Genomic DNA, 11,832 nt, shown 5'->3' on the forward strand with positions numbered 1-11,832 from the left:
AAAAAAAAACCTCCAAAAAAAAAAAAAAAAAAAGTGGGGTCAGCAGGTAGAATAGTGGTTAAGGCACTGGATTCCTACATGGCCAACCTTAGTTTGAGTCCTGGACCCAGCAGCTTGCTTTCTCACTTTCCTTCTCTCTTTCTCTGGTCAACTTCAAAAACATAAAACAAGTAGGGACCAGCAGTTTGTGTAATGGCTATGTCGCTGGACTCCCACGTAGTCGACCACGGTTCGAGTCCTGAACCCGGTGGCTTAAACTCACGCCGGGCACGTGTGCGTACGTGCCCAAGATCCCGAGAGGAGAATGGAGTATCATTATTATTTTCCAGTTTGATCAGAGAGCGACAGAGAGAGAGAGAGAGAGGGGAATTGAGAAAGCAAGCCACCAGGTCAGAGACTTGAACTGTGGCTGACCATGTGGGAGTCCAGCACCTTTAACCACCGTCATACTGAATAAAATTAAATAAAATAATTCTTAAAAAAAAGAAAAAAAAAGACAAGTCTGTCCCAGGCTCCCCACGTCTCACTGGCAGTAAACTTAAGTATGAACGCCTAAAAGACACACACGCACTTGCTCCCGTACATACGGACTCGCCTGCCCTCGTATCTGGAGTTGGGAAAGAGCAGGCCACAGGAGGGCAAGGACGTGGCGCTCACCGAGCCCTGCCTGACCTGCCTTCACCGCAGTCCTCCGCGCCCCGTCGCCAGCTCCCGGCAGCCTCACGCTAGTTACCAGCCTAGTCAGCAGGGTACAGAGTTGGTCTGCGGCAGGCCCAGATCTGTACCTAGACTCTCCCTTGGGCCCTCGAGTCTTAGTGGGGAGACAAATGACACCTGGGAGAAAAGGAGAAGGAGCCTTAAAAGCCAGAGAATGGGGACCAGCAGGTGTTGTGGTGGTTAAGGCGCTGGACACTCCCACATGGCCGACCACAGCTCGAGTCCTGGACCTGGTGGCTTGCTTTCTCACGTTCCTACTCTTTCTCTCTGTCTCTCTCTCTGGTCAAATTAAAATAAATGAATGAATAAAATTAAATAAATAATGTTTTTAAAAAGCCAGAGTGTGAAACCAAGTAGAACAGGGGGCTGGGCGAGCGAACACAAATGCAGCGAGCTGGCCTTGACCTTGCACACACGGTGAGGTTTCTCGGTTGTTCGTCCTGGAGCATGTGCTGCTTAAACTGCTAGGACAGCGTCACCGCAGGGCCCGCATAACTTATGAAGACATCTTTAAAACTTAGCCAACTCCATCACAGAGAGCCTCTAACCCTGGACAGGCGCTGGCTATTCGAAGGAGTACGCGTCACTTCTTTTCCAAGGACACCTAAGTCCCATCTGCAAACGGGACCGGAGCCACCTCTGAGCCCTGCGTTTCCCCAAGTCCTCAGAGTGCGTGCGAACAGTGATCGGATCACAGACGTCCACAGCCCCACTGTGTGCCTATGCGGGCACTGGAGGAGCCAGAGGCACAGCCGGAGCTACTGTCCTGGAGGAACAAGCAAAACCGCCAGGGAGCGACGCTCAGGAAGCTCTGGGAAAAGGGACCTGTTACAAGCAAAAGCACCGAACAGTGCCGACTACAGCATGAAAACCGTGCCAGAGGGAGGGGAGAGGACACGGATGGTACCACAGGGCGCGGGCGCAGACGGAACAAGGTGACTGAGGCCTGAGGTGACGGGAGGGGTGAGCCTCAGCACAGGAGAATCAAAGGTGGGGGACACACACACTCCGGACTGCACAGAAGTGGAGGCTGGTCCCTCGGGAAATTGGCGTACCTTGGAAATAGGGCTACATGGGGCGTGGGTGGCAGGACACACTAGGGAAGGACCTTGACGACAGGCAAAGGAGCTTGGAAGTGAGATGGCAGATGAACTCAGACTGACGAAAAGGACAGAATGCAAGACAACCTGCGGGGACAAAGCAAGCCTGTCACCTCTGGCCACCGCTGCAGACTCAGGCTGGGAAATGGCCATCGCAGGAGGGAAAAGCACAATCTAGAGGGTGTGCTGCCTTGGGGACACAGGTGACGGGTTCTGGAGCACGGCCAGGTGAAAGCCCGGCAGGGACAGGCCTGGGGAAGTCGATTTGGGGACCACAGGGACCAGTGGGGCCTCTCCCCTCACGTCCAGCTGGCCAGTGACAGCGGTCCTACAGGAAAGGGAGCACAGAGACCGCGTTGTGGCCTCGCCCCTGCCACTCTCCGAGACCTGGTCCGGACGGAGGCTCCCGGCTCCTCCTCTGCCCTGGACGGCGCCCCACACCAGGCGCCCTCTTGCCACCTCCACACCTCTGTGTCTTTAAGGAGTCATTAATACAGGGGGTGCACTTCTGTTGGGGCCAGCCCCATAGACAGCCGAGTGTGCGTGCCCCAAATCTCAACGGGATGGAGAAATGGAGAAAGGACTGCACCGAGACCATGCCCTACCGGGGGTGCCCTCTCTCCCTCCCCTGTCTCCTCATAGCTCTCTGGCAAGGGCCTGCACTCTGACAATGAAAAAGCAAACGAATAGGGAATAGCAAGTGGCGGAATGGTAACGTCGTGGATGCCCACATGAGTCAACCATGATGTGAGTCCTGGACCCAGCGGCGTAAGACTCACACCAGGCGTGCATGTGTGCCCAAGATGCCAAGAGGAGAAGGCAAGAGAAGAGACTGCGGCGTGGCTATACCCCCGGGGAGTGATTCCTTGGTTTCTGTCTCTCTAGCTTTGTGTCTCTAGTGAGCGCATACGCCCTATAGCAAAAATCTCACTCTAAAAGAATAACTAAAATAAAAATGAAATGTGTGTTTTATCTCAGATTTCTAACGAAGCTCTTCAGCACCTGACCTCGCATCCTGGCCCTAACCTGTGGGATCCTCTCACGGTGCCTGCCCAAGGCCACAGACTCTCAGGAGTGATCTGCAGTGTCCTCGACTGGTCCCCTTCCCTCCCCTTCCTTCCCCACACGCCAGGCAAAGCACCCCGGGAGACGGAAAGACATCTTCCCGGGTAAGAACTTGCATAAACCGTCCGTGACACAAATCACGGGGCGGAGGAGACACGTGGAGAGGCATAAGGCTCAACTCCAGAGGCTGAAGAGCTCTGCCTAGCCCAGGGAGCTTTAGCATCTCTGAGGCTCAGACTCCATGTCTTGGGGTGTCTTGGGGTCGGGGAGGGGAATCTGGCGACAATAGTCAAAAGAATACCACTAGCCCATCACAAGTACTTGCTGAAAACCCTCCCTTCCCCTTTGTCTGTTTAAATGCCATTCCTTAATTCGAGTTAATGAGAACTTTAACAAGATTTAATGCCATGAGCCCCAAAACAAATGGTGAATTTTCATTAAATCAATCCAAAAGCAATGAGCATATCTGATCCCCACCAGGTACCCACTCACACCAGACACTTTACCTAGACAATTTCCTGGCACCCATTACAATTAAACTGGAAATTAAAGCAAACCAACCAGAGCATTAAGTTGAGTAGGTGGCATTTTCTCCTAGTCTTTCTCACAGGGCCCAGATAAATTAGGACCCGGACCGCCCACCCAGTGCCCACCACCTGCCGCAGGCTCTCTGTCACCGCCAGGCGCTGTGGTTACTGAAGCACATGTTTCTCAGTCCCCACAAACACCCCAGAGAAGCTGCAGTTCTCTTCTTGCTTTCTCCCTCGCTGCCGGTGCACGGAGGACGACATTCTCACAGTAGCTGTGTAACACTACTGGTGTTTTCCCAATGAGACAAAAATGGAGGATTTTACACCACACAATGACAGTCAGAAAACGGAGCACAGGACCAATACAAAAACTACTAGTGACTTTAACATACAGTTTGGGGAGGAAAAAAGTAAAATATATCATTTTCAAATTAAAAAATATCTTGTAGCCCAGCCGGTACTGTGGTGTTGAGGCAAATAGACCCCACGTAGCCGAATGTGTGGCTGGAGTCCTGGACCCGGCAGTTTGAAAGACACTCCAGGTGCGCGTGCATACATGCCCAAAATGCCAAGAGAACAGCGGCGAGGGGATTATGGTGTGGTCATCCTCCCCAGGGGGAGCTTTCTTTCCTGCTCTGTTTTTCTTCCTATGGCAAGCACACACACCCTCTGGTGCAAAAAAAAAAGACAAAGACAAAAAAAAAAAAAAACTAAACTAACAATTCAAGAGAAAGGTCAAAACGAAAGTTTAAAATGGTTTACTTTTAAAAGATTGAATTTTAAATTCAAGTTCTTATGTAAATTCATGCATAAATTAGCAAAGCAAACTTAATTTTGAAAATAGGAAAGCAAGGGAAATAAGGAAGTTTGAACAACAATTAAAATACCTCTTTACACACCTCTGTGTCTTTAAGGAGTCATTAATACAGGGGGTGCACTTCTGTTGGGGCCAGCCCCATAGACAGCCGAGTGTGCGTGCCCCAAATCTCAACGGGATGGAGAAATGGAGAAAGGACTGCACCGAGACCATGCCCTACCGGGGGTGCCCTCTCTCCCTCCCCTGTCTCCTCATAGCTCTCTGGCAAGGGCCTGCACTCTGACAATGAAAAAGCAAACGAATAGGGAATAGCAAGTGGCGGAATGGTAACGTCGTGGATGCCCACATGAGTCAACCATGATGTGAGTCCTGGACCCAGCGGCGTAAGACTCACACCAGGCGTGCATGTGTGCCCAAGATGCCAAGAGGAGAAGGCAAGAGAAGAGACTGCGGCGTGGCTATACCCCCGGGGAGTGATTCCTTGGTTTCTGTCTCTCTAGCTTTGTGTCTCTAGTGAGCGCATACGCCCTATAGCAAAAATCTCACTCTAAAAGAATAACTAAAATAAAAATGAAATGTGTGTTTTATCTCAGATTTCTAACGAAGCTCTTCAGCACCTGACCTCGCATCCTGGCCCTAACCTGTGGGATCCTCTCACGGTGCCTGCCCAAGGCCACAGACTCTCAGGAGTGATCTGCAGTGTCCTCGACTGGTCCCCTTCCCTCCCCTTCCTTCCCCACACGCCAGGCAAAGCACCCCGGGAGACGGAAAGACATCTTCCCGGGTAAGAACTTGCATAAACCGTCCGTGACACAAATCACGGGGCGGAGGAGACACGTGGAGAGGCATAAGGCTCAACTCCAGAGGCTGAAGAGCTCTGCCTAGCCCAGGGAGCTTTAGCATCTCTGAGGCTCAGACTCCATGTCTTGGGGTGTCTTGGGGTCGGGGAGGGGAATCTGGCGACAATAGTCAAAAGAATACCACTAGCCCATCACAAGTACTTGCTGAAAACCCTCCCTTCCCCTTTGTCTGTTTAAATGCCATTCCTTAATTCGAGTTAATGAGAACTTTAACAAGATTTAATGCCATGAGCCCCAAAACAAATGGTGAATTTTCATTAAATCAATCCAAAAGCAATGAGCATATCTGATCCCCACCAGGTACCCACTCACACCAGACACTTTACCTAGACAATTTCCTGGCACCCATTACAATTAAACTGGAAATTAAAGCAAACCAACCAGAGCATTAAGTTGAGTAGGTGGCATTTTCTCCTAGTCTTTCTCACAGGGCCCAGATAAATTAGGACCCGGACCGCCCACCCAGTGCCCACCACCTGCCGCAGGCTCTCTGTCACCGCCAGGCGCTGTGGTTACTGAAGCACATGTTTCTCAGTCCCCACAAACACCCCAGAGAAGCTGCAGTTCTCTTCTTGCTTTCTCCCTCGCTGCCGGTGCACGGAGGACGACATTCTCACAGTAGCTGTGTAACACTACTGGTGTTTTCCCAATGAGACAAAAATGGAGGATTTTACACCACACAATGACAGTCAGAAAACGGAGCACAGGACCAATACAAAAACTACTAGTGACTTTAACATACAGTTTGGGGAGGAAAAAAGTAAAATATATCATTTTCAAATTAAAAAATATCTTGTAGCCCAGCCGGTACTGTGGTGTTGAGGCAAATAGACCCCACGTAGCCGAATGTGTGGCTGGAGTCCTGGACCCGGCAGTTTGAAAGACACTCCAGGTGCGCGTGCATACATGCCCAAAATGCCAAGAGAACAGCGGCGAGGGGATTATGGTGTGGTCATCCTCCCCAGGGGGAGCTTTCTTTCCTGCTCTGTTTTTCTTCCTATGGCAAGCACACACACCCTCTGGTGCAAAAAAAAAAGACAAAGACAAAAAAAAAAAAAACTAAACTAACAATTCAAGAGAAAGGTCAAAACGAAAGTTTAAAATGGTTTACTTTTAAAAGATTGAATTTTAAATTCAAGTTCTTATGTAAATTCATGCATAAATTAGCAAAGCAAACTTAATTTTGAAAATAGGAAAGCAAGGGAAATAAGGAAGTTTGAACAACAATTAAAATACCTCTTTACTCTGTATTAAATCTAGTCAATATTACTTGGAGAGGAGACCAACCTCCAGCTCCAGGGCTGCATTGGGCTACTTTGACCCTTCCTAATGTCTGACACGGGTACCCCTTTTACACAAAGCTGCCTCCACTGTCCCTAATTCTGACACCCAGCTAACTGAAGGGTCAGGAGACCTGAGACCAACCCTGGGCAGGCATTCCCCAGGTTGGCTGACCAGTAACACATTTCCTAGGTCCAGGGCTGAAAAGAAAAACAAACAGACCAGGCATCTCTCAAGAATGTGAACTAGGAATAGTGACAAGAATTGGTCACTTAGAAATAGAAAGAATGCAGCAAGAAATGCCAAAGTTGAACTGGGGCCAGGGGATTTAGCCAGCTAAGAAAGCACGTGAGCTGAGGCCTAGGGGAAGGAAAACCGGAGAGAGCAGAGCCGGTGGGTGGTGCAGAGCAAGGCTCCAGCAGACGGAGAGGCGGAGCCCGCTGAGTGCAGTCCCAGGACAACTGCTCCAGAGGCCCACGGAGCAGCCAGGGCCGGCCTCAGGCGCCAGGCTCCAGAGCTCCGCCCCAGGCCCCACATTCCTGGATGGCCAGGAGATTCCTATCGCACCACATGCCTTCCTGCTGGCTGGCCCCACTGGGTCTCCCACCACCAATGTGGTGCAAGCAAGGAACTGATACTGAAGGTTTTAAGAAACCACAGACACATACAAACACAAAAGCCTCCCACCTGACAGAAAAGGGGCCTGGGGAGCTCCTGGGGTAACGAATACAAAGCTCCGTGTCCTTTTTTTTTTGGTGGGGAGAGGTTTTTGCTATAGGGCGTCACACCAGAAAGAGATAGAGACAGAAAGCGAGAAATCACCCCCCAGGAAGGATGGCCACTCCGCATTCCCTTCTCATTCATTCTTCTCTAGGATCTTGGGCACGCATGCACATGCACCCACATGAGTTTAAGCCACCGGGTCCAGGACTCGAACCGTGGTTGGCTACATGGGAGTCCAGCAACATAGCCATTACTCCAACTGCTGGTCCCAAAGCTCCATGTCCTGACAGAGGTATGGACGAGCCTTTGGCTTAAACTAATCAAAGTGTACATCTAACAACACATGACCAATGGACTGTGTACAAATCATGTATCAATTCAAACAACACTTCCCCTAATCTTTACTTATCCCCTGACTCAAGTTTTCATTTTGTTTCTCAAAACGGTATTAATCTAAATAAATTTCACAAATCCAATGTGGAGCAGAAGCAGTCAGATGCAAATATACCTGCGTTTTCATTCAAAGAAGAGAAACAGGTGATGTTGGGTGTGAGAGTTGAGAAGGGCTGACTCGCGAGAGCGAGGGAGCAGGGACTTATTCATAGGGCTGCCCGAGCTCCTGTTCCCAAGCCTGGTGCCAAGGAACGCAGCGTGCCAGTTCGACACGCTGTCAGCAAGGTGTATGTCTGTGGTGGACGCACTTTCCTGCATGCTATATTCCGCTGGGTGAATTCCCAGTAACGACACAACAGAGCAGGCAAGGAATACCCTACAGTAACCTAAAAGTGAGTGAGAAAGGTTTAGGGCCAGCCAACGGTACGGTGGGTAAGGAGGCTGGATCCTGCATGGCCTACTGTGTGGTTTGAATCCTGGACCAGTGGCTTGACAAACAAGCCAGGCACGTATGTGTACACGTCTCAAACCCCAAAGGAAAGAGAAATGGAGAAGAGACTGTGACATGACTGTCCGCTACGAGGAGGCGTTTTCTCACACACACAAACACCCACTCTGTGAGTGCACGCAACCTCTGGCAAAAAAAAAAATTTGTTTTGCTTTGCTTCTAGTACAATGGTTATTTAGGTAGAAATAAGCAAAGTATGACTTTACCCCATTTGTGGAATTCCAACTTGACTCATGGATTTGATGGGGGGGGCTCCTTCAATCAAACGCCTTAAATAACATGTGTATCATCCTACGGTGCTTGGGGCTATGCCTACCTAAAGGAGATACAGCACGACCAGGCTGGCCTCTGAACGCACAGAAGGAAAACCACACTCCACACTCCTTTCCTGCTTCAAGGAACAAGAACGAAATCCAGAGAAAGAAGGATCTTCTTAGAATCCCACTTCTGAGTTTTCAAAGGGAGAATTAACTTGACTGTGTACACCACCCTCGGGTACATTTGAAGACACAGACTTTTGATTTTCAGAAGCCTATATGAGAAACTACCTGCCGTTCATAAGCGTAAAGACAGAGTAAGTAAAGAGGAAGGAATGGAGATACACAACAAATGTTCATTTTAGAGACCATCAAATTCTAGCACTTAAAACATAAGAAGCCAGAGAGCGAATGGAAATGCGAAGTACTTACCGCCATAATTAGCTCAAAGGGGTGTTTATACACCCTCACCGGTGACTGGTATTTCTGCACCATGATTGTAACACAACGGCAACCCTCACACCTGCAAACAGCAACACGTGTGATAAATAACCACCATCCAGACACGTGGACGTGCGCACTGACACAGGAGACCACAGCCTAGGGCAGACAGGGACCATCACAGCTCATGATTCTGTGCACAAAAATCTAGAGATGGCACTTAGACGCCCAGGGGCAGGGAGGGACTAATTAGAAAAGGAGGGAGTCCCAGCAGGGAGTCCTGGCGGAAGGAGGGAAACAACACCTGAGAGCTGCCTCTGCTCCCCTCCGCTCCCCTCCCTCCCCTCCGCTCCCCTCATCACATGGCTGGGCTGCACTGGCGAGGGGAGGGGAGTGCTTTCTGCGATGAAGTGCTATGATTCAATCAGTCTAACAGCCGACAAAGTTAGTGTCTCTTAAACAATTTCTACCAGGAGCCAAATAAAGTGGTAACACATTACGATATTAGCTCTGGGGAAACACAAAAATAAAAGGGGAAAAACACGATTTTTATCTCAAATGATGTAATGTTCTTCAAAAGCTAGCTTCGAAAGAAACTTGTGTCAATTGCAGATTTCAAACTGTGTATACTACACTCTCAGAGGCCTGTCTTGAAACGGCAGAAAGGCCGAGCCCCTTGACTTAAATAGCTGTGATCTCTAAATAGTTCATTAAATGCTCAAGCCTAATTCACACGTCAAAGAAGCCTTCTGCGAGGTACATAATCACACTCTGGGGTCAGCCTATGTGGAATTTTCTCCCCCACTTAAGAGAGAGAAGAAAAACTAGTCTAACGGGCCTGCCTGTTCTGCTGAAAATACTCATTAAGAATGCTATTTTATGCTGAGTATTGTGAGAGGATATTAAAAAGTGCAAAAAATAAGTATCTTCCAAGAGCCCAAAGTCTGTGAAGCAAGAAAATATATGTACACATACTGAGCTTCAGAAAACGCCTATCATGTTAATGCTATGTGAACAGGCCTGAACCCTGTGGGGTGTGTCTGTGTGACCTACCTTTCAGGAGCGGGTTAATGTAGAAAGCAGCACCATCTGACAGTGGGGAAACCGAAGGGTTAACTCTGGTGACCTCAAGCCAGCCATCTGAACTCCCTAGGACTCAGTTCCATCTCTGTAAAACAAGGTTTTACAACTCTAAAAACATGAAAATCAGGGTCAAACTCCCAAGTTCTTCTCCAAACTTAACCAGACTTCTTCACCTGGATTCTGGGCAACGTGTCCTGGTGTGCCTGGACCGCATTCTATTCAGTTTTGCAAACCTCATAATATTGATACACAGGGAGGAGCTGATCATCTTTTAAAAGTTTAATCAGGAAAATTCCATTTTAAAGCATCCCCTAGATAAGAGGACGATTACCTGGTACAACAGGGGTGCAGAGCGGATGCACAGAAGCCCAATGCTCCTTTAAGAAACTAACATCCATTCAGGATTCCACCGCTGGCAGAACCCAAGGCTACACTAAGAACCTGCTAATTCAGGAGCTTCTGAACTCCTGCCAGTCCCAGCCTGGGATGCCCTGGTCCAGAGAGACGCCCTACGCGGGCATCCGGAGTGACAGGGCCAAGTGGCTTCCAGGACCCAGCTGCCTCTATTGCATGACAATTGGTGTTGAAAGATCAGCCAAGGGCCAAACCCAGCGAGGACACTCCGAGCCGGCTCCGGAGGGGTCCAGCGCGCTCGCCCGAGCCGGCCAGGGAGCAGTGGGCCAGGGACTGGCTGAAGACCCCAAACTCTGCTCCCGCAAGAAGGGGCCCCCGCGAGTGGGACGCCGGACGAAACTGGGGCCAGAGGAGCGGCGAGGGGGGAGGGGCGGCGAGAGCCAAGGGCCAAACCCAGCGAGGACACTCCGAGCCGGCTCCGGAGGGGTCCAGCGCGCTCGCCCGAGCCGGCCAGGGAGCAGTGGGCCAGGGACTGGCTGAAGACCCCAAACTCTGCTCCCGCAAGAAGGGGCCCCCGCGAGTGGGACGCCGGACGAAACTGGGGCCAGAGGAGCGGCGAGGGGGGAGGGGCGGCGAGAGGCGGGCCGGGGCCGGGGGCGCAGGGGCCGGGCGCCGGAAGGGGCGCGCGTGCGCAAACGCGAGGGCGGAGGCGGGAGCAGGCGACGGTTGCTAGGGAGGAAGAGGATTGACAACCGGGGCTGGGCCCAAGCTGCGCAGGCGCGAGCTCCAGGCCGGCGAGCGTGGGAGGAGCTCGGGTGAGGCGACGGCCCGGGAAGCAGGGCTGGGTGGGGATGGCGCGGCGGGACGTTAAAATAACCGAGGCTGGAGGCCGGGTTCCTGCTCTGAGGCCCGCCTCTGGTCGGCTCCGGAGGTTCCCCCCTGTGCTTCCTCATTTCTTGTTGATTGCACAGAAGCTGCAGCCGCCCCCATGCAGCGGCCTGACCACTTCTCGCCGAGTCACGGAGATCAGGCAGACCCCTGAGCTGCGGAGGGAGCGGGTGGGATCCAGCTGAGCTGGTGTCGGGGTAGGCCCTTAGCGAGGAGAGAGTCCTCAGCGCGGCAGCTGAGCAGGTCAGATTCAGCAAGGTCTAGCTCCCACTCTAGACTGTGACAGATATACACACTGAGTCTCTGAAAGGGCCTTAGGAGGAGCCGGTGACCACGACGACCCTCGCACCACCACCCACATGCAACGCTGCAGTTTCTCCGTCCTTGTCACATTCCATTCACATTAGTCACTCTGGGTGGTTGTCCCTGTCTTGCTGCCATTGCTGAGGAAGTTTTCGGAATGTTTTGGAATTTCCTTCAGGGCCAGTTTACCAGCCCCACAAGCAACTCATTCATTACTTGATCACACCTTGTTTGCCACACAAACCATCATTTTCCGGCTCGCTCGCCCACGTTTATCCACTAGACTCAGTCTGTCTGGCTTTTGCCTGTTTGTAGAAGTCACATTGCTTTTCAAAAGATGCTTGGATAAAGAGATAGCCCAGGTAGTCTCCTGACAGGGTAAATAACAGCATCTGTGGAAAGATCTTGCCAAAAAATCGACCTAACTTGATAACCACCGATCTACAGGAAATGGAGAACAGAGGGGCCTGCTAAATGACTCCATGGGAAGCCATCCACAAAGACCAGCCTGG

General features: G+C 51.0%; 1 protein-coding gene across 3 annotated transcripts in view; it reads right to left on the bottom strand.

Moving 5' to 3' along the window:
- Positions 1-9,860, bottom strand: part of SEC14L1 (SEC14 like lipid binding 1) — a 59,318-nt gene extending 49,458 nt beyond the window's left edge. For all 3 annotated transcript variants that reach the window (XM_006145723.3, XM_006145725.3, XM_006145722.3), the window contains exons 1-2: positions 9,746-9,860; positions 8,684-8,774 (exon numbers count right to left, since the gene is read on the bottom strand). In XM_006145723.3, coding sequence (XP_006145785.1) covers positions 8,684-8,746 — 63 coding nt within the window. In that variant the 5' untranslated portion in view covers positions 8,747-8,774; positions 9,746-9,860. The remainder of the gene's footprint in view (positions 1-8,683; positions 8,775-9,745) is intronic.
- Positions 9,861-11,832: the final 1,972 nt, after the last annotated feature.

This window comes from Tupaia chinensis, unplaced genomic scaffold, assembly GCF_000334495.1.
Source record: "Tupaia chinensis unplaced genomic scaffold, TupChi_1.0 Scaffold000159_1, whole genome shotgun sequence".
Classification (NCBI taxonomy): domain Eukaryota; kingdom Metazoa; phylum Chordata; class Mammalia; order Scandentia; family Tupaiidae; genus Tupaia; species Tupaia belangeri.